The sequence below is a fragment of the Engraulis encrasicolus genome, chromosome 7 (assembly GCF_034702125.1).
Source record: "Engraulis encrasicolus isolate BLACKSEA-1 chromosome 7, IST_EnEncr_1.0, whole genome shotgun sequence".
In the NCBI taxonomy this organism is placed as follows: domain Eukaryota; kingdom Metazoa; phylum Chordata; class Actinopteri; order Clupeiformes; family Engraulidae; genus Engraulis; species Engraulis encrasicolus.
The window spans coordinates 14,352,182-14,374,660 of NC_085863.1; the positions used below are offsets into that span (position 1 = coordinate 14,352,182).

A 22,479-nucleotide genomic window follows, 5' to 3' on the forward strand; every position below is an offset into this window, starting at 1 on the left:
TTTTTCAAACGCATTCTGTGGAAGGAATTTACTTTCGACACACGGGTAAACTGTTTTTTGAGTGATATGAGCAAGTGATGAGGATCCATGGCGTTATGCTGAACCATCCAGTTTATTTTGACAGAATGACTAAATGAATGCAAATGAGCCAAACCAATTGAGAAGGATATATGCCATTTTTTATGGTACTGACTATTTATGTGGGAGAAGGTTTAGTGCTGATGCAAGAATGAGCTGTTTTGGGAGGTATATGACATTTTGCTAGTTATCTGAACTGTTGTGCAGAAGTGTAAGAATGTTTAGCCAAATGACCCAAAATTTATAGAAATGTCATCTCGGTTTCAAGAAATTAGCCAAACCAATCGAGAAAAACTGTAAGGGACACTGTGCAGGAAATGGTCAAAAAAGGAACTGCAACTATGCTGCTCATTGAAACTGTCATATATTGCCAAATTTGACCTTTTCATGAAAGGCCCAAATATGGCCCAAGTAAAGTCAATTTTGCAGCTAAAAATTGCTACTTCTGGAAATTCAAAATGGCAGACCATGGAGAAGATCACCCTTTTCATGTATGAAAAGTGACATTTTTCCAGTCATAATGAATACTTAGAATTTGATGGTGGTGGTAAAATTTATTCATGAAAAAGTTAACATTAGTGAATGGGTAGCATGAATTCTGGAAATAAACAACTATAAATCTCACACAGTGTCCCTTTAAGGGGTACGCAAGACAAAGAAGGTTGGGAAACACGGCAGTAGGCTATAGTCAGGACAAAGTGCAGATGCATAACGTGGGGTCCAGTTCATTTGAATGCTGTGTCTGGGAGTGTACATCTGTTTCTATTTACCCACAACCCACTCTGCAAATCAACCTCTTTGTCTTGGAATGAACATTTTATTTGCTTTCCTTTTTGCATCTCACACACATACACACACACGCGCACGCACGCACGCATGCACGCATGCACGCACGCACTCACACTCTCTCTCACACACACATACACACATACACACACACACACACGCACGCACGCACGCACACACACACACACACACACACACACACACACACACACACACACACACACACACACACACACACACACACACACACACACACACACACACACACACACACACACACACACACAGAGATAGCAGTTATCACCAATACACAGCCATAATCTAAAGGGCTTCAAAGCTTTACAGAGTGATCTTGTGAAAAAAATGACACACATGTTTATTTAAAGGTGGCTGGTGACACTGCCCTGCCCCCCAGGACAACCTCAGCATGACACTGGATTCAGAAATTCTTTAAGTATATAGAGATATGCCAATGTAATAGGTTGCTATGGGCACCTAACATGACCAGGTTCCGGTCTGCCTAAAGGGGCGTGTCATAATACTCCTAGCATTGAATAGAACAGTCCTTAGGTCTGCCTAGGTCTGCCTAAAGGGGGATTTCCCCCCCTTCGCCTTTCAATAATAGACCCCGGAAACAATGGGCCAATGGAACCTCTCTCCCTCTACTCTCTCTGCTGTATTGGTGTCCCCATGCATATGTTGACAATCTTCTGCAACTGAATAAAAACGAAAGAAGTTCAGCACACTGATGCTGCTCCCGGCTTATTGTACACAACGTTTCGACTAGTCGGGGGTGAGTTTCTCAAAAGAGAAGTTGTTAGTCTGTTAGCAACTTCAGTAGTTGCTAATGGGAAAATGCATTGAGTAGCTAATGTAGTAAGCAACTTTGGTTTTGAGAAATTCACCCCTGGTCTGGTCTTCGTCAGTTGCTGGTCAGACTGGTCGAAACTTTTTGTGTACAATAAACTGGGAGCAGCAACAGCGTCGGACCGTCTTCCTTTTTTAAAAATTTTGGTGTTTAGTGTTTAGTCCGGCACTTGTTTATTTGGTTGTACAGCATGCACTCCGAACGCTTACTGTGAATCTTCTGCAAGTCTTATGCAAGTCCATCTGTTCACGTCTATGGACGTTTTCTTACAGTTTTTTTCAATTGCTAACAAGCGGTTACCCATACTTTGGATACTTTTTCTAAACTCTTAACACAGACTACCACCTACCAAGCACAATTGGCCAAACAGTTCATTTTCCTCTCGAAAGCACACACTGTTAAATATACACAAATAAATGCATTAATTGACTGCTAATTGTGTGAAAAAGGCATGTAATGTGTCAACTGTATGGCAATGGAAAGCCCTTGGTGTGCTAACTGTATTAAGAGTTTTGCAAATGCCACTGAGGTTTGGACAAAAGCTTGTTAGCAATTGAAAAAAACTGTTTCATCTCATGTAAAGTGTCCCTGGCTGAAATTTAACCCAGGGTCAGCCTTTTCACATGCAGTGCTTGACGCTGCAAATACCATAATACTGCACTGTATAACAGCAATTTCTTTAGTGAGTCTTGTTTGGTGATGCATGCGAAATGAATTTCGGTGTTTAAAATGACAATGAAGCAGTTATGGTATTGTAGCATGTTGTCCTGTACTTAGCTCTGACATCAGTTCAGTTCAGTTTGGTTTATTTGATAGGGACAGATACACACCATGTAGTAGACTATGCAAGCCCTACAGAATAGCATCATAGCATTTATAGCCTTGGCTAATTCCCAATGCCGTCCCTAGAAGGGCTTTTAAAATAAAATATAAAAAAACTCTTTTTATTTTAAAGAGCATCCTATCCATTCATACAAGTCATTCGTTCAATCTAAAAGACAGCCAATACACATATAGATAACTAACTATATATTCATGTCCAGCCACTCATCCTCCTCATTGGTCTTTACTAATGTGGCTGCACAAAACACCCATCATAATTGGAAGAGGAAGCACATGTTGCTAATATGAACTGATTGCCTCATGCAGTGACACAGGCCTCCGCATCAACAACTGGTAGCTGTTATTTACGATGCTGTGTGTGGCTAATTATAGCCAGGCTTAAACGTTGAACAAGGCCCGAGTTGGGGAAAAAATATTCCACGACTTTAGCATTTAAACAGTCTAAATATAGCATCCCTGTGCATATGATCATGCATACATTATACGTATATAGCATTGCTGTTATTGATGAATAAAGATGAGGGATTTAAATGTCGTTTCCATTTGGTCTCATACAGTAAGTAGGCTACACGCATTTTACAAATGAATTAAGATGCATGAATGCATGATCCATTCAAAATGGAAAAATATAGGGAATAGTATGAGAACAAGGCAACCACATTTCCAGAATTGAACTGTGAACTTCATCTCTGTGTACAGCCTGCCTGCATACATGCGCACCCTACATAGACTCCCCTATTGCACACAGTGCATGTGAAAGACAATAGCGTTTGTGCCCTTTGTGGCACTGGCTACCATATGCAACCATATGTCCTTTTATTTATACAGGGAGTTTCCACAGTAACAAACTGCTGTTGTCGGGGTCATGAAAAGGCCACGCACTACTACAACGCTTCACCACCAGGCCCTTTACAATCCAAGTGTTTCATCATCACAGAGAGACCCTGTTGTGTGTTGCTAACTAACCAGGAAAGACCAAATACTCTTAACATGAAAGACGCCAAACTTAATGTATTAATGCAGTAGTGTTTCTCAACGGGGGCTCTACAGCCCCCTCAGGGGGCGTCGGAGAACCCTGGGCGGTGTTGAGAAGGATACAGATGAGAGGGGGGGCGTGCTTAGTTGCCATTGAGGGGCATTAATCCATTTTATTTTTTAATACTAAGGGGCGTTGACAGGCTTATGATGAGGTGAAGGGGGTGTTAGGAGGCTTAAGATGAGGTATAGGGGGCGTTTCTTAAAAAAAAGGTTGAGAACCACTGTATTACAACATGTAGTGGAAACATACATTACACAGACACAACACTCATCTCAACACATCTTTTGAAATGAGAGCCAAATCAGCATCAGGTTCTTTGCTTAACTTACTTTGCTCATGAGTTGCACGTATAATATTTGCAGGACTTGGTGAATTCAAGTTTATATGACTGTCTCTGCCTCTAATTAAAAAGCGTTAGTGTTAGTGTCATTTTCCAAATTTTGATAAAAACACAAAAGGTGATGAATGACAGATACACTCACATTTCATTAGTTCAGTTCTTCTAAGCTCATGTCGCAATACTTGCTCAAACTAGGCAGTATCACACAGGCAATACCGGCAGCCCAAGGCTAACACACACACACACACACACACACACACACACACACACACACACACACACACACACACACACACACACACACACACACACACACACACACACACACACACACACACTATGGCCCAGGCTCGTGTTTCTAAACATGTCAGCCTTATTACTCGTTGAGAGTAAAAAACCCATTACGTTGTGTTTTAATTAAAACCTTCACAGGCTAAATTAACACCTCGTCTCTAGAGAGCCTACTGTATAATGTGTAACACACAAGGAAAGGGTCGCAGTGACTGTAGAGCAGCAAGTTTGCCATTCGACTGTTGCAGTTTAAAGGGACACTGTGTGAGATTTTTCGTTGCTTATTTCCAGAGTCCATGCAGCCCATTCACTAATGTTACCTTTTCATGAATACTTACCACCACCATCAAATTCTAAGTATTCATTATGAATGGAAAAATTGCACTTTTCATACATTTTCATACTAAAATGACTGTACTTGGACCATACTAGAAAATATTAGTTTATTACTTAGTAAACTTTCATGTAAAGATCAAATTTGGCAATAGGCAGCACAGTTTCAATGAGCAGCATAGTTGCAGTACCCTTTTTGACCATTTCCTGCACAGTGTCCCTTTAAACCTGCTTATTTTTCACTATTTACATGTTGCCACTTGTTCGTTTATAAATATCTTTGGCCTGGCCCTACTGTGGTTCTAACGGTAGGGCACTGGGCTGCTATTCTACAATGGCAACCCGGGTTCGATTCCGGTCCGGGTCATTTGCCAATCCTTCCCTGTCTCTCTCTTTCCTCTAAAACGTTCCCTGTCTCTCTCAACTGTCCTGTCAATAATAACGTCTAAAAAAGGCCTACAAAGTATTTCAGGAACAGAAGTGACACAATCACATTTCTTTTTTTTAAAAGATATTTGTAGGGGTTTTTGTGCCTTTATTTGGGACAATACAGTTAGAGGGCGTCAGGAAACGAGTGAGGAGAGAGATGGGGAAGGTTCGGAAAATTACCAGATTTAGACCTGGCCAGAATTGAACCCGGATCGCCGGTGTAGCATTGCAGTTCCAAGCGATTGAGTCTCAGCCGGGGTATAATCACATTTCTGATACATTTGCCACCTCTGCCATCTCAGGATAATGGACGGCCCAGCCCACTCATCACTCGCCCGCCACCTATCATTAGTCAACTTCAATTTCAACTTTTCAATTTTATTGTCCCCAAAAGGGGCGATTAGGTGTGCAGCCAGCAAGACATAATATAGACTGCAACAACTATACCACAGGACAGACATAAAGTGCAATGGTCAATACATCATCATCATACGTTTACCTCTCCCATGTCCACCAAGTCTGGCTGGGCAAGCAGAACTTGAGCTCAGGGCAACTTACGCAGTACTGTAAATATTGAAATGGTCATGTGGAGGTAAAATTAATGAAGAATTGTAAACATGTTGAAGTGACTTTGAATCGCGTTGAGGTAAAGTTGTTTTAAAGGGATATGCCACTATTTTGGGGCTTAATACAGTTAAAATCGTTGGCTTGGGTTTATAAAGGTGGTAAAGTGTCTTATTTTTCATGTTAAGCGTTGTCTTGCTTTAAGACAAGTTAAAAGAGAGAATATGTCGCTAAGCTAGTGAAAGTCAACGGATCCGTGTAGCATTGTAGCACGCTACACGGATCCATTGACTTTCACTAGCTTAGCGACATGCTCCCTCTTTTAACTTGTCTTAAAGCAAGACAACGGCTTACATGAAAAATAAGACACTCCACCACCTTTATAAACCCTGGCCAACGATTTTAACTGTATTAAGCCCCAAAATAGTGGCACACCCCTTTAACGTGTTTGAAGTCCTAAGGATGAGATCATTTTAAAAGTCAATCTTTACAGGGGTTCCACATGAAGTGACATATTGGAGTATTGATTTATAGAATTTAGGTTGTGTTGGACAAGGCAGAGGTCAATTGGTCTGGGAGCGTTGGACTTGATGTGTACCGACACAGCCGATTCTGAATGTTATTTTTGGCCTTGTGTGTTATGCTGCGTTGTGGGAAGGTCTTGAGTTGGAGACCAACTTAAGCCACTGATTTGATGACTTCCAGAGATAATGCAACGTAATGTACAGTACAGTACATGCATGTCACAGCTTTATGGTGAGTAAACGTGTTGTCTTCAGGAGGGAATATTCTGATTGAAACACCAATCTAAGGGATGAGTAGCAGAGGCACAAAGACAAGACAAGATAATTGAATTTCCCAACTCGGGTCTGGCTGACTGCCGGCACTCTCTGTCACTGGGATCAGTCATTGGGAATGGACTTTCCATTAGGCAAACCTAGGCAATTGCCTAGGGCCCGGCGTCCGGGGTCCTCCATAGGGGCCCCAGCTGTCACACCAGTCGCGGTAAAAACACAAAAAAGTAGGCTTGATAGGTGTCAGTGTCAGTGTCAGTGTCACATTGTCAGTCAAGTCAGTGTCATTGCATTACAATGGGGATGGGGATGCCATACAAATTCATGTCAAAAATCCCGAACTATCCCTTTAATTTGAGACTTATGTAAAGTCATTGAAGACATATGAGAAAAAAACATTGAAATAGCACCCAAACACTGAATTTTGTGTCTATCTGGTGACTTTTGAGGGGCCCATGTTTATAATTCGCCTAGGGCCCCAAAATGACTAGATCCACCCGTGGGAATGGAGTGCTGAAAGGACATTTGACACTGTCATTGGTTTGCACGGTAGATACACGGTGCTGTTAAACTGTATTTTTAGATCTGAACCGTTCCATCTGAGATTACATTCAATCACACTGATGGCTGCTAAACTGATAAGAACTGTGTTCATTCATACTTATTTCTATTTCATCTAAGATTTGGCCCCTTTTACCAGGATAGCTATTCCTACAGTGCAATGTACTGCTTTGAAGGCTCTGATAATATTGTAGTGCTAGTGCTATATGGTAGTTAATAATGATTTTTAGTTGTTTATTTCCAGAATTCATGCTGCCCATTCACTAATGTTACCTTACCACCACCATCAAATTCATCAAGTTTTCATTATGAATGGAAAAATTGCACTTTTCATACATGATAAGGGGGGATCCCCATGGTCCGCCATTTTGAATTTCCAAAAATAGCCTTTTTTAGCTGCAAAAATGACTGTACTTGGACCATACCAGAAAATATTTGTTTAATACTTAGTAAACTTTCATGTAAAGATCAAATTTGGCAATAGGCAGCCCAATTTCAATAAGCAGCATAGTTGCAGTACCTTTTTTGACCATTTCCTGCACAGTGTCCCTTTAAGACATCAGCTATTGCAGTGTTCCACTGGCGGCGTCATAGCTCTTTATCATGATGGGTTTTTTGTTTGGTCTTTTTAGACTTTATTAGTGACAGGACAGTGGAGAGAGAGACTGGCAGTGTTTTTTGGGGAGAGAGACGGGGAAGGGTCAGCAAAGGACCCAGGATAGAATCGAACCCAGGTCGCCGGCGTAGCAGCCCAGCGCTCTAACGTTAGAGCCAGTAGGGCCTTTATTTTGATGTTTACATGAATAGATTTGAGCTCCTCCTAAATCAGTTATTAGGGTATTAAACTGATTGGTTCTACAGTCAGAGGCGGACTTTCCATTAGGCAAATCTAGGCAATTGCCTAGGGCCCCAGCCAAATGTGTCCTCCATAGGGGCCCCCAACTCTCACACCAGTTGTGCTAGACGTGCAAAAAAAGCAGGCTTGATCTTACTGTGTCACATATGTAAAGTAATCAAAGATCTATATGAGACAAAACACCTGAATAGCACCAAATCCCAGAATTGTATGTCTATATAACGACTTTTGAGGGCCCCCATGTTTATGTTTCGCCTAGGGCCCCAAATGGCTAGATCCCCCCTGTCTACAGGATATACAGGAAGAACAGGGTATTTTAATGCAGCATAGATGGAATAATGATCTGGCAGACAACATTATTTGAACGGGGCAAAGAGAATTTAGTTCTTCGTTGTAGTTCTTTGTTCAAGGTATACAGTGTTTTTCAAGCTTTGTTCATAGGAAAGTGAAGGTTGTAACAGGAAGAGAGTAGGTGAGAGAGAGAGATAGGGTAGGGTTGGGAAATGAGAAAGTGCATACACACATGCACACTCACACACAAATACAGTTACTAACAGTTCATTTTCCGGTCGATGTTGCAGCAAATGTTCTCTGTTTTATTCTTACCAACAGCACTCAGTGATCCCGAAGGACAAACTACCCCTATCATTTATCATAAACAAACCAGAGAGGTGAAGTTCTTAAGTCAGTCTTAAGATCCCACTTGTCTGCAGTGTGTGCATAAGCCATGGCAGAGAGCCAATCTACACTTCCCTTGGGTCTGGTCGGTGGAATTGTAATAGGGAGAGGTGGTACTAGATAATTCCAAGTTCATTCAGTAGCCCCTTAATGCACGCCGTACCTCCTGTGGCATGCTGTAATAGACATTGAAACTTAACTACTGTAGTACTACAGTACTATGACAGTGCAGAGGGCCTTTAGTATTACATCACGACTTGGTCATTGCCATTCTGGTAACAGCTAATTTATAGTGCCGTGTCTTAAAGGGGTTAACCCGTTAAGACACACCGTTATAAATTAGCTGTTAGCAGAATGTCAATGACCAAGTCTTAGTTTTTTACAAAAGGCCCCGCGTTATGTCATAGTAGTGTAGTACTATGGCAATTAACTTTTCATTGACTATTACAGAGTGCCACTGGAGGTACAGTGTGCATTTTATGGAGCGAAAGGAAGAGCCAAAACAAAATGACTTGTGAAGAGATGTTGTAAATAATGTCTCACACTGGATTATTGCTGTGGCTATATGAATGCTCTTCTAATGAAATAAGGATTTCAATTTAACATATTACCTCAATATACAATTTATGGTGATTTTTATGTGCATTTTGGGGCCTTTATTCAGTTAGAAGTGTAGACAAGATATGGCTCAGAAGGGAGGTTGGCTAGATTCGAACTTCGGTCCCCAACTGGTGCTCCTTTCTGGTGCAGTGCATTGCCGTAGGGCAGTGAAGTGAAAGCCCACCTGGGAAACTGCAACTCCCGTGGTCATTGTGACACAGCACTCCACAGCACAGAAGTGCACACTGCACCCAAAAATTGCATTTATGCCTCACCCGTGCAAGGGGGCAGCAGCCCCCAATGGCGCCCCAAGGGAGCAGTGCGGCGGGACGGTACCATGCTCATGGTACCTCAGTCATGGAGGTGGATGGGGGAGAGCAATGGTTAATTAAAGCTGCGAGCAGCCTTGGCGGGCCCTCGCACCTACGGCCCAGGGGTCGTGACATATCGCCCTGCTGTAATACACCTACACCTGTGAAAAATGAATCAAGCATAACAATGAGGTCGGTGAAGGTGTCATTGTAGTAGCACTGCTGTTGCTTCCTTCACTCGCAAAGTCCACACAATTGATAGGGATGGGACCTATTTAGTACACAACCTGATCAATGTCTTGCTCTCTGGAAGTACATACTCATTTTGTCTGTTGGTTTACACTCTCTCATGTGATGCGGTGTGCACTCCCACACCCCCCCAAAGACACCCCCCCCTCCCCCTTACACACACACACACACGCACACACACACACACACACACGCACACACACACACACACACACACACACACACACACACACACACACACACACACACACACACACACACACACACACACACACACACACACACAGAGAGAGTCCTCTGAACTTAAGATCCAAATGTTGCTGAAATGTTGATTGCAGGGGGTTCTATGAGTCTGACATTTTTGGATTTGTAAATGCGCCATACTGAACAACCATGCCATGTCATTTTTGCAGAAATGGGGACCTGGAAGTTCTTGTGGGAATTGCCAAGAATGTGTGTGACAATTTCCAAAAGATTCTTACTCTGGGTTGCTGAGATATGACTTCACTTCCTGTTTGGGGGTGTTAGGAGGATTTTGATTGGCTGTCACGGCCAAACCATAAAAGATGTAATAAAACCCTTTTACAAATCTCTTCAGAGTGCTCCTGAAATCATATGTTTCAAGTTTTGTGAAAATCAGACCAAATTTGAAGGATTAGGAGCATGTTATTGATTTTCACCAAATCCAAAATGGCGGACATTCTGAAAATGCGTGTATGATGTCATAGGGTTCGTTGGATTCGTCTTGGCCCAAGGATTTCAACGCTACCACCAGATTTAAAATTGAGCGTGAGGTTCAAAAGTTACAGGCAGAAATGTAGCTATAACTTTGGCCTGCTGGTTGGTGGTGACTTTGAACTTTGAACTGCTGGTGGCGCTAGAGTGTTTGAGCTAGCGACCTGATATCTCTTGTGGGGGGTCCTAGGATGGTCAAGAATGTCTGTTACAATTTGCAGAAGACTCTGACGATGGGTTCCCAAGATATGACGTCACTTCCTGTTTGGCGACTTAATCCAAAATGGCGGACATTCTATAATGGTGGATATAATGTCATAGGGATCGTTCGATTCGTCTTGGCCCAAGGATTTCAACGGTACCACTAGATTTAAAATTGAGTGTGCTGTTCAAAAGTTACAGGCAGAAATGTAGACAGTCAGAAGATTGTGACAATGGGTTCTCAAGATATGACTTCACTTCCTGTTTGGCGAGTTTTAGGCGACTTTTAGGCCGTTTTTGATTGGCTGCCACGGCCAAACGAAAACATTATCGCAAAATCCACTTGATAAGTTTTGTGAGGCTCAGTCCAGAGATGCTATATACCGACTTTCAGAACGGTTGATCAAAAATTGAGGGAGGAGTAGCGTTTTTATTGATTTTCACAAAATTCAAAATGGCGGAAAAACTATCCAGGCGGAAAATGACGTCGTTGGATTCGTCTCGGCCCAAGGATTCCAGGGATAACAAGTTTTTGATAATCGGCCCAGCGGTTCAAAAGTTACAAGCAAAAATGTCCCTGAAATGTTGGCCTGCTGGTGGCGCTAGAGGGTTCGGGGTGATGACCTATAATTCTGGTTCTGAGTAGCGGTGCACATTTCCGACCACCGTGCCAAAGGGCGTCTCACCAAATGCTTCTCAGACAAAATAGACGACCCGAACAACGAGCAAAAAGAAGCGAAATAACAATAATAATAATCCGAGCAAGAACAATAGGGCCTCGCACCCTCCGGTGCTCGGGCCCTAATTACTGCCCCCACCAACCTGACAGGTCGGGAGTCCAACCAGCAACCTTTGGGCTGCAAGTCTGACGTCCTAACTGCTTACACATAATAACTACCCACCCATCACACAGCAAGTGCACCATCACACTGTTGCAATCTGACCTAACTTGTTGTATGCAAAGGAGAGGCTGGAGCACACTGCAGCTTAGTTTTCAAGACTTTATTTTGCGCACACACCACAAAATAAAGACTTGAAAACTAAGCTGCAGTGTGCTCCAGCCTCTCCTTTCCAGTGATGTTTGTCCCACTGTGATGCACCTGCAAGCTGAGTGAGGGATGATGCGTAGAGTCCCAATTCTAACTTGTACAGGTATCTTTTTGTTTTTCTTTTCTCCTCTTGCAGGCTGAGATCTTTATACATGCCCCAATGGAGCAGGATGTGGAGAGCCCTGCTGCAATCAGGAAACCCAAACTGCCCAAGCATGTCAGGGACGATCTCCCCAAACACCTGGTGGAGAAGGACCACCACGAAAAACAAAAGAAGAAGAAGATCCAGAGGTACGTGGGCTAAACATTAAGAAAAACTGAACATCTTGTGATGATTTCTGCAGTTTTATAATATCGACGCCGGAAGTTATGACTTTCCTGGTGAATGCCATCCCTTAAACTTAAAAATGTCTTCTTGCCCCTCAACACTTACTAAGACTCTAAGGCTTCTTATAGTTCTATCATCCCACCCCCAAAGTCCATGTGACAGTCTTCTGTTAGGCCCTCCTTAGAAATGTAAATGTCCTTGTGTAACTTTAAAGCCAATAAAAGTCCCAGATAGTAATGTTGATTCCGAGTCCAAAGGCGAAGGTCTCCATTCTCATGTGTGATTCTTTGTCTTTATTCACCTTTTGTCTTCACATCTTAACCAGAGATTCTTTAAGTATATAGAGATATGCCAACATAATAGGTTTCTATGGGCACCTAATGTGACCAGGTTCCGGTCTGCCTAAAAGGGCATGTCATAATGCTCCTAGCATTGAATAGAACAGTCCTTAGGTCTGCCTAGGTATGCCTAAAGGGGGATTTCCCCCCCCTCCCCCTTGCAATGATAGAACCCGGAACCCGGAAACAATGGGCCAATGGAACCTCTCTCTCTCTCTACTCTCTCTGTCTTAACTGTCTTAAATGTTAATTTCTTCAACCTACAACATGGCCTTAAAGTGATACTGTCCCATTTTTGGAAATAAGCTCATATTACGCCTCCCCTTGAGTTAAATAATTGAGTTTTACCTTTGTCCTGTACTTTCAACCGTTCTCTGGGTATGGCACTGAAAATTTTACCTCCATGCTAGCAGTTAACATTGAGTCCTATGAGACCGGCTAACTGGTGGCTAACTGGTCTCATAGGACTCAATGTTAACAGTTAGCTTGGAGGTAAAATTTGCACGGCTGTACTCAGAGAACTATTGAAAGTACAGGGGAAAGGTCAAACTCAATTATTTAACTCAAGGGGAGTTGTAATATGAGCTTATTTTCAAAAATGGGACAGTATCACTTTAAGTTTAAAGTTGAAAACAGAAATGATATACTTTACTTCTATTTTTTTTTTACGACAGGTACGTGCGCAAGGACGGGAAGTGCAACGTGCACCACGGCAACGTGCGGGAGACGTACCGCTACCTGACGGACATCTTCACGACCCTGGTGGACCTCAAGTGGAGGTTCAACCTCTTCATCTTCGTGCTGGTCTACACCGTCACCTGGCTCTTCTTCGGGTTCGCGTGGTGGCTCATCGCCTACATCCGGGGGGACCTGGAGCACATCGGGGACAACCAGTGGACTCCCTGCGTCGACAACCTGAACGGATTTGTGTCCGCCTTTTTGTTCTCCATAGAGACCGAGACGACCATCGGGTACGGGTACAGGGTCATCACGGACCAGTGTCCCGAGGGCATCTTGCTGCTCCTGGTGCAGTCGGTGCTGGGATCTATCGTCAACGCCTTCATGGTGGGCTGCATGTTCGTGAAGATCTCGCAGCCCAAGAAGCGGGCGGAGACCCTGGTGTTCTCCACGCACGCGGTCATCTCCATGCGGGACGGGCGCCTGTGCCTGATGTTCCGGGTGGGGGACCTGCGCAACTCGCACATCGTGGAGGCCTCCATCCGAGCCAAGATGATCAAGTCCAAGCAGACGAAAGAGGGGGAGTTCATCCCTCTGAACCAGACGGACATGAACGTGGGCTACGACACGGGCGACGACCGCCTCTTCCTGGTGTCGCCGCTCATCATCTGCCACGAGATCAACCAGCACAGCCCCTTCTGGGAGATCTCCAAGGCACACCTGGCCAAGGACGAGCTGGAGATCGTCGTCATCCTGGAGGGCATGGTGGAGGCCACAGGTAAAAAAATAAATAAAATCATAATCACGATTATTTCTTTTTTCAAAAATATTTTTTTAGAGGCTTTTTATGCCTTTATTGAAAATATTAATAGTAATATTTAAAATATCATAATCAAGATTATTTCAGTCAATATTCATATCAATATGTGGATGTTGCCGGTTTTAGGGATGCTCGATTATGGAAAAAAAATAATAATCACGATTATTTATTTTTTCAAAAATGTATTTTTAGGGGCTTTTTATGCCTTAATTGACAGGACAGTGTGAGATGCTGACAGGAAGAGAGTGGGAGAGAGAGATGGGGGAGGATTGGGAAATGACCCCGTCCGGGCTCTTACCGTGGTTCCCATGGGCATGAAAGCCCAAATGTGGGGGGCTTAGCGCATTGCGCTATAGCAGCCCGATAATCATGATTATTTTAGTCAATATTCATATCAAAATGTGGAGGCTACAGGTTAAATAAAGATCATAATCAAGATTATTTCAGTCAATATTCATATCAATATGTGGATGTCGCGGGTTTTAGGGCTGCTCGATTGTAGAAAAAAAAATCATTATCACGATTATTCTAATCAATATTCCTAACAATATCTGGATGTCGCCGGTTTTAGGGGTGCTCGAATATGGAAAAAAAAATCATAATCACAATTATTTCAGTCAATATTTATGTCAATATGTGGATGTCACAGGTAAAGGAATATCATATTGTATATCTTTTTAAATCATAAAAAAATCATACTCACGATTATTTCAGTCAATATTCATATCAATAAGTGGATATATTACTGTTTTTTATGTTTTCTTGATGGTTTTTGACATTTTTACTGATTTTTTTTTACATTTCTTGACGTTTTCATGCAGTCCTATTTCCCAAATGTCAGATTCAGTCTTCATATTAACATGTAATATGCCACAGGTACAGGAATATCTCTGAATAGGAGAAGAAACACAGCTGCTGGAAAATTAAGTCCACCAGTGTGCAGTGATTCTTCTCCTATTCCTGGATTACTTGTGTGACTGCACTTCATCATCAGCTGTACACTGGCTGTGTATAGGAGCACCATACCTGTAGAGGAATATCTCTATATGAAGAGTTCAGATGCAAAACCCCCTAAGTAACTTTTCAGAAAATAATCTTAATTCATTTTTATTTAATACAAAGCTATCAAAATTGCATATTTTTAAAATGTTATTTATGTAATATAACTATTTATATGTATTATTAAGCAGAGATGTGGACTTGTGACTTGTGACTCGGACTGACTTGTGACTTGAGTCACAAATGACTCGACTTGAGACTTGACTTGCCAATATTAGGAGTGACTTGTGACTTGACTCGACTTGTACGCTATTGACTTGAGACTTGACTCGACTTGACAGTTTTAGCTTGCAATGACTTGCAATTGTGCTCCAAGTCAATGAATATATATATATTTTTTTACATTTTTTGTGTGAAAAAAATGCATGAAAGAAAGAAAAAGTAAATGATTTACCTTCAACCATAGTCAAAAACCATGCTAAAAAATATATATGATCAAGTGTGGGTTGCATGGTCACCCAAACAAACATGAAAGCTTGTCTGCAGCCGTGCTGTAAAGGTTAGGGATTTGGGCTGGAGATCACAGAGTTGCAGGTTTGAATCCCACCCTTAAACACCTCTTCCTACATCTCCATCCATGATTGAAGTGCCCTTGAGCAAGGCACCTAACGCCATATTGCTCAAAGGACTGTCACCAATATATGTGTTGGATAAAAGATAAAAGTAATTTAATGAATAATTATAAACCGTGGTAAAACCATGGTTAGTTTTCAGAGTAAAACCATGGTTCAATTTATAGTTAAACCTAGTAAAACCAAAGACCAATGCCGAACCATGCTCAAAAAACTGAAATAATAGTATACCATGGTCGATTTTCGGGACATGACTGGCGAAGGGGGACATGCAAAGCAGTGTGGAGAGGTAATGAATTTATGACCAAAGGTAATTGTCAATATTGCACATAGAATACAAGGTGACTTGTTAATGACTTGGAAAAAATAAGACTTGGACTTGGACTTGACTTGGCTTTGGCACGACTTGGACTTGGACTTGACTTGACTTGGCTTTGGCACGACTTGGACTTGGACTTGACTTGGTCAAATGTGTCGTAACTTGTGACTTGACTCGGACTTGATTGGAAGGACTTGAGACTTACTTGCGACTTGCAAATTAGTGACTTGGTCCCATCTCTGTTGTCAAGTACATGAATGTAAACCAAACCAACAACAGGGTTCTCTAAAAATATAGAAGTGCAGGTCTTCAGAAATGGAGTTAGGGGGTTTTGCATCTGAACTCTTCATATGTCAGTTTAGGGCTGCTTGATCATGGAAAAAAATCATAATCACGATTATTTATATCAATTACTATTGATATCAATATGTGAATGCCACAGGTAAAGGAATATCCTTTGTCTTTTAGGGCTGCTCGATTATGGAAAGACATCATAATCACGATTTTTTCAGTCAATATTGATATTAATATGTGGATGCCTCAGATAAAGGAATATCAAGTTTTTGTTATAGCTTTATGAAGTAGCCTACATAACAACTCATAACTACCCAGGCCGCGCCCTCCTAGTGACGCAACACCTTCTGCATTGCAACTAGTCAGGTCAAGAGCAATGCAAGTACTTTCTGAGTTCCCGAACATACGGGAACTCCTTTCACTTTTTCGGGAGGCAAACAACCATAAGCAAACCAAGGGTGAGGGGTCAACCATGCCGTTTGGAAAAGGATAAGTGTTATGCTCTTGGTCAGACCAAGCCTCGAAGAGATTTGAATGTCAATGATAATCAGGCTAACTCATAACAACTTAACCCCTTGGCACAGAGCCTTGTTATAACATCACCGTTGTCACCAACATTGAAATGGCCAAGTCTTCATCTGTTTCTTAAGGCTCTCAATAATGTCACCGCAATGTTGTTATTATGTAGTTGAGCTGTCTTTTAGGGCTGCTTGATTATGAAAAAAAAATCATTATCACGATTATTTCAGTCAATATTTATATAAATTTGTGGAGGCCACAGGTAAAGGAATATCATACTTTTTTTATTTTGGTGAACAACAAGTTTCACTTGCCTCTCTATGTCGTCCTCAGATGAGCCTTCCATCATTGCTCCAATCATCCCGATTCTCCATACATCTTTTCAATTCACTGGTACTCTGGGTTCCTGCGTCCTTCTTAAGTATGTCCACATATGTTAGTGTGGGACGTCCTCTTGACCGGCACCCATGCGCCGCTTCCCACAGCACCAGTTTGCTGGCTGGCAGTTCTTGGTGCCTTTGGCAGTGTCCTGCAAGTCTCATTCTCCTTACAGCAATTTTCTCGCTCACCCTTGGTATTCCCTCCTACAGGATTTCATTGGTTACATGTGCACTATAGCTGATGTTAAACACTGCACGCAGCATCCTGGAACTTTGTTAGTTTGTTTGTCAGAAAAATAAAAGATCAGAAATTCCTGGCCCACCTGTATGTGGTGATTCATCCACAGTTCTCTGGATTACTTCTGGCTGCGCTTCACCAGCACCTGGAAACTGGCTGTGCAGCATAGGAGATTTATACTTTTGAATATCATATTTTTTTTCATAGCTGTAGGAGTCATGGAGTAGGCCTGCATAATATGTCCGTCTTACAATGCCACCCTTAATCCCCACTATCACTCCCAAACAGGCACACAGCACTTCTTCCTCACAATACACTGGTACTGAATGGTATGAGCTACAGGCTTACTATCTGAAATGAAACCCCATACTCATTAGATAGATACAATATCAGGGTGGTCCAGTTCTGAGCCCCCATCTTTCCCCAGGCCCAAGACGACAGACCCGATTTCCCCGCCCTGTCGGTGGCTCTGTTATTTATTTCCCCTGAACCCCTCATCACACTACCAATCGGGTTCACGGTGCCAGTGGTCGAGTTGTAAAACCAAAGCAGGGGCGATGGTCAGAAATGGATTCAGATTTTTGGGGGTTTGTCCCCCGAGAACATTTTGAAAATGTGAGATTTGTACAGGAAGGTGTTATATCCTGCTGGGCATTGCTGCCTGTCGCACCTCCTCTGGTGCCCATGGGTCAGCTGCAGGGTCATCAGCCGGGAACCACCGTTCATCAACGTTTCGCCCCTTTAATCCCGTAACGTCTTGGGTGGCGGGGCAGTGACAGGGACGTCTCCCTGTCACCCCCTTCAGCTGATAGATGTTGTCACTGCGGCTGTTTTCTGGGGGTTAGTGATTATTCCCCCAGCTCCTGTCCTTCCTCCGCAGCCAGAGCCAAAAGCTCCCTTTCTCCGCCTCCTCTGCCAGCTCCTTTGTTGCCTTCCTTAGCCTTCCTCCAGTGACTCCCACATCCTTCAGGAGGCGTATGGTCGACAACCCCATAAAGCAAGGGTGTCAAACTCAAATTGACTGAGGGCCAAAATCAAAATCTGGAACGAAGTCGCGGCCAAACTCAACATTTATTTTTAAAAATGGACTAAAATTGTGTGTACATGCACTTCATATTCATACTTAAATTTCACACACACTCTTTCCCATCATATTTGTTAGTTCAAATGTGTCTGCACATCCCGTGACACAGCAAATTTCATGTTCAAGTCATGTTACGCTATACATTAATGGTGTATGCCATACACATTTGAAATGATCTCGCGGGCCGAATAAAATGGCTCCGCGGGCCAAATTTGGCCCCCGGGCTTGAGTTTGACACCCCTGCCATAAAGCCTCGGCATCCAACCTCCACTGGATAGATGGAAGTCCTCCATCCCGCCTCTCGGCACTCCGCAGCCAAGTCAGAGTTCTTGGGCTTTTTCCGTTCAGAGGCCGCCTCAATGCCTTCCTCCGATGGTACATTGAGCTCTATGAGAGCTACCGCTCTTGCCTTTGCAGACCAAGCCGCTATGTCTGGCCGGAGAGATGTGGTGGTGACCTCTGTGGGAAACTGAAGCTTTCTGTCCAAGTCAACCTTCATGCTCCACTCCTGGCCGGGAGTGATTGGCCTTGTTTTTCCTTTTTGCCTGATGCTTCCAATTCCTCCTTCCGCAATAAAGATGGTAGGGTCCTCTGCTGGCGATGGTATTCTGCTGCCCTGTCTGCACTCCTCCAGTACCTCGTCTAGCTTTCTCAGGACCTGGTCGTGACGCCATCTGTAGCGGCCCTGAGAGAGCGCGATTTCGCAGCCTGACAAGATGTGCTGGAGGCTTGCACTGGGAGCACTGCAGAGTGCACAACATTCCTCCTTTCCGAACCACTGGCTGAGGTTCCGAGGACAGGGAAGCGTGTCATACGTTGAGCGGATAAGGAAGCTGAGTCTTGCCAGGGGCGCTGTGGCGCAGCGCGCTAAGCCCCCCACATTTGGGCTTGCATGTCCACGGGGACCCTGGTTTGAGTCCGGCCGGGGTCATTTCCCGATCCCACCCCGCCTCTCTGTCCCACTCGCTTCCTGTCACCATCTTGGACTGTCCTATCAAATAAAGGCATAAAAGCCCCTAAAAAAATATATATAAAAGGAAGCTGAGTCTTGCCTGTGGGATCTTCCACATGTCTGCCCAACTGATGTTTCTGTTTGAGATTCCCTTGTCACCTCCGCTACCACCATCTCCTTCCTGTCCTTGCGGCGGGCCTTGGACCAGAAGCGTGGTGCATCTCCCCATCCTAGCCCTGCTCTTCCTACCTGGTCTCTTCCCACGATTTCCTTGTGTTGCAGCTAGGGATGCACAATGTATCGGGCAGATGTATCGGTATCGGCCGATATTTGACATTTCTCAACACATTGGACATCGGTCCGATGGGTAAAACTGGGCCGATGTTAACGCCAATGTTTTTTTTAATATGTTACGGTTCTAAAAGATTGGACTTGATGGTGACTTTCAATGTTTGTCTTCTAATGTGTCTCTCTTTTTTATCTAATTTTATCACAGGGAGATAAAAAGTGTTTTTGGAAATAAGAGGACATTCAAAAATTATGTTTGTTAGCATCATTGTCATCTCTTTTTAAAAAAAGAAAAGAAAAACATCGGTATCGGTTAATATCGGTTATCGGCCAAAACCGCAATATCAATATCGGAAATCGGTATCGGCCAACATTTTTGACATCGTGCATCCCTAGTTGCAGCCGTCTGACAGCTTGATCGACCTCTGTTTGGGCATTCCACTTGCGGCCAGTTAGGACCCTGGCGTTAGCTTTCCCCACTGACTCGTCTCTGGACTCCCGAAGCTCGAGCACCAACCTGGTCTTTTCTTGCCTGTAGCCCAGCTGCAGAGATTTCAATGGTCGCTGGAGCATGTTTCTCCCGAACAGGCCAGTTTCAGAGAGGCACCGTGGCAGCCCCAACCACTTTCGGATGAATGAGTTCCATGAGTATCCATCTTACTCACGGTCAATGAGGGGATCTCACTCATTTTCAAGGGATGTCTGTTTTTGACCATTCTCATTGTGGGGGGATGGCAACATCCCCCCCCCCCCCCCCAACCAATCCAAGAATTCAGGGAATTTGACAGCAAATCATTTCTATTTAAAACAGACATATTTCTGATTATATTACTCTGGCCTATCATGCACTGCCTTAACTGTTGCATTGTGTTGTTGGTTTGAGGTGTTACCATGGGAACTGCGGATGGTTGAAATGTGTGCATGTGTGTGTGTGTGTGTGAGGTGATGTGAGGGTAAGCAGAAAGCAGGGTGTTTGGCAGAGCCAAAATAGGAAGACCGAGACACAGGGAAGCCCACTGCTGTTACATAACTACGGTTATCTAAACAGAGGCAGGAACCTCACGCCAGCCCAACCCTGTCCAGCCACCGGCTATGGTAATATTGTTAGCCTTTCACTGGATGTCAGTGTTGCCAGATGTGTCTGATCAAATCCTGCCCTAAAGGTGCTGAAAAAACGCCAGGAAGTGCTAAATTCCGTCCAATTTCAACAAATTGCATTGATTTCTATGTGCATACAACTATGGGCACACCCACAGACGGCCATCCCAAGCAGCCCAATTGGGCAGGTAACCGGCCAATCTGGCAACACTGATGCTATTTTTGTTAGAGTAGGAGACAGGCAACCACCGGTTTCTTTTTTTTCTTCCTCTGTTGTTCTTTTTTTCCCTTTCGTGAACATGTGTCCAGTCATGTTAGTGTTATTTTTGTAGATTTCAGACCCATATACAGTCCCAGGAAAAAGTTTGTACACCCTTTGAAATTTCTTACATTTCTGTCAAAATTGATCATAAAACATGGTCTGATCTTCCCGGAAATCTCAAGAAGGAACAATCAGAGTCTGCTTTAATTAATTCCATCCAAACATTTACATGTTATAATATTTTTATTGGTCATAAGGCCATAACATTCACAGGAGAGCAGGGCATAAGTAAGTACACCCTTGCATTAAGTAGGTTTTAACCCTCAGTTAGTTGAAATATCATCGACCAGACTTGTCCTGTAGTTGCAGATCAGATTAATAAAACAATCTGTTTGTATCTTGTCTCCCTCTTCTTTAGAGAACTGCCTCTCGTCAGCAAGGTTTGTGGCATGTCTGGAGTGCATAGCTTTCTTGACTTCATGCCATATAATCTCAATTATTTTTTGTCAGGGCTTTGACTGGGCTATTTCAGAATGTGTATTTCATTATTATGAAGCCATTCTAAAGTCGATTTGCTTCTAAATTATGGGTTGTTGTCACATTTCAGGACCCGTACTCTTGTGTGCTTCATCTGTGTGACAGAGTTCCTCATGTTTTTTCTGTAAAATATCACAATAAACTTGAGTTCATTGTTCCAATGAAGATAGCAAACCGTCAAGGGCCTGAGGCAGCAAGGTAGCCGCATATAATGACGCTCCCGCCACCATACTCAGAAGAGGAGATGTAACAAAGAATAGCTAAAAATGGGATTCATTCTGCCAATCTAAAATGAATGGGGTTTCTGTCCAAAAAAAAATTGCAGCACCTTTGAGGTTTGCGAAAAAGCATTTATATGCTTCATAGAATTACTGCAAAATATTCTGTAGACCAACGTTGAAACCAAAGTTGAATTGTTCAGGGGAACACACAATGTCATGTTTGGAGGAGAACTGGAAAACCACACCTTCACCAAAACATCATCTCCACCTTTGAGTATGGTGGCGGGAGCATCATTATATGCGGCTACCTTGTTGCCTCAGGCCCTTTTCAGTTTGCTATTATCAGTGGAGCAATGAACTCAGAAGTTTATCGAGACATTTTACAGAAAAAAAGTGAGGTAGTCTGTCACACAGTTGAAGCACACAAGAGGATGGGTGCTGAAATGTGACAACAACCCATACTTTAGAAGCAAATCGACTTTAGAATGGCTTCATAATAATGAAATACACATTCTGGAATAGCCCAGTCAAAGCCCTGACAAAAAACAATTGAGATTATACGGCATGAAGTCAAGAAAGCTATGCACTAGACATCCCACAAACCTTGCTGACGAGAGGCAGTTTTCTAAAGAAGAGGGAGACCAGATACATCCAGATTGTTTTGTTAATCTGATCTGCAACTACATTAAACATCTGGTTGAGGTTATTGCGACTAACTTAGGGTTAAAACCTATTGAATGCAAGGGTGTACTTACTTATGCCTTGCTGTCCTGTGAATGTTTACATCTTATGGCCAATGAAAATATGAAAACTTGTAAATCTTTAGGTTGAATTAGTTAAAGCAGACTTTGGTTGTTCCTTCTTGTGATTTCCGGGAAGATCAGACC

The 22,479-nt window shown here is 43.0% G+C and overlaps 1 protein-coding gene across 1 annotated transcript in view; it reads left to right on the forward strand.

The window, feature by feature from the left end:
- kcnj6 (potassium inwardly rectifying channel subfamily J member 6) overlaps positions 1-22,479 on the forward strand; it is a 45,291-nt gene that overhangs the window by 17,048 nt on the left and 5,764 nt on the right. The window contains exons 2-3 of the mRNA XM_063202917.1: positions 11,742-11,896; positions 12,946-13,727. Coding sequence (XP_063058987.1) covers positions 11,742-11,896; positions 12,946-13,727 — 937 coding nt within the window. The remainder of the gene's footprint in view (positions 1-11,741; positions 11,897-12,945; positions 13,728-22,479) is intronic.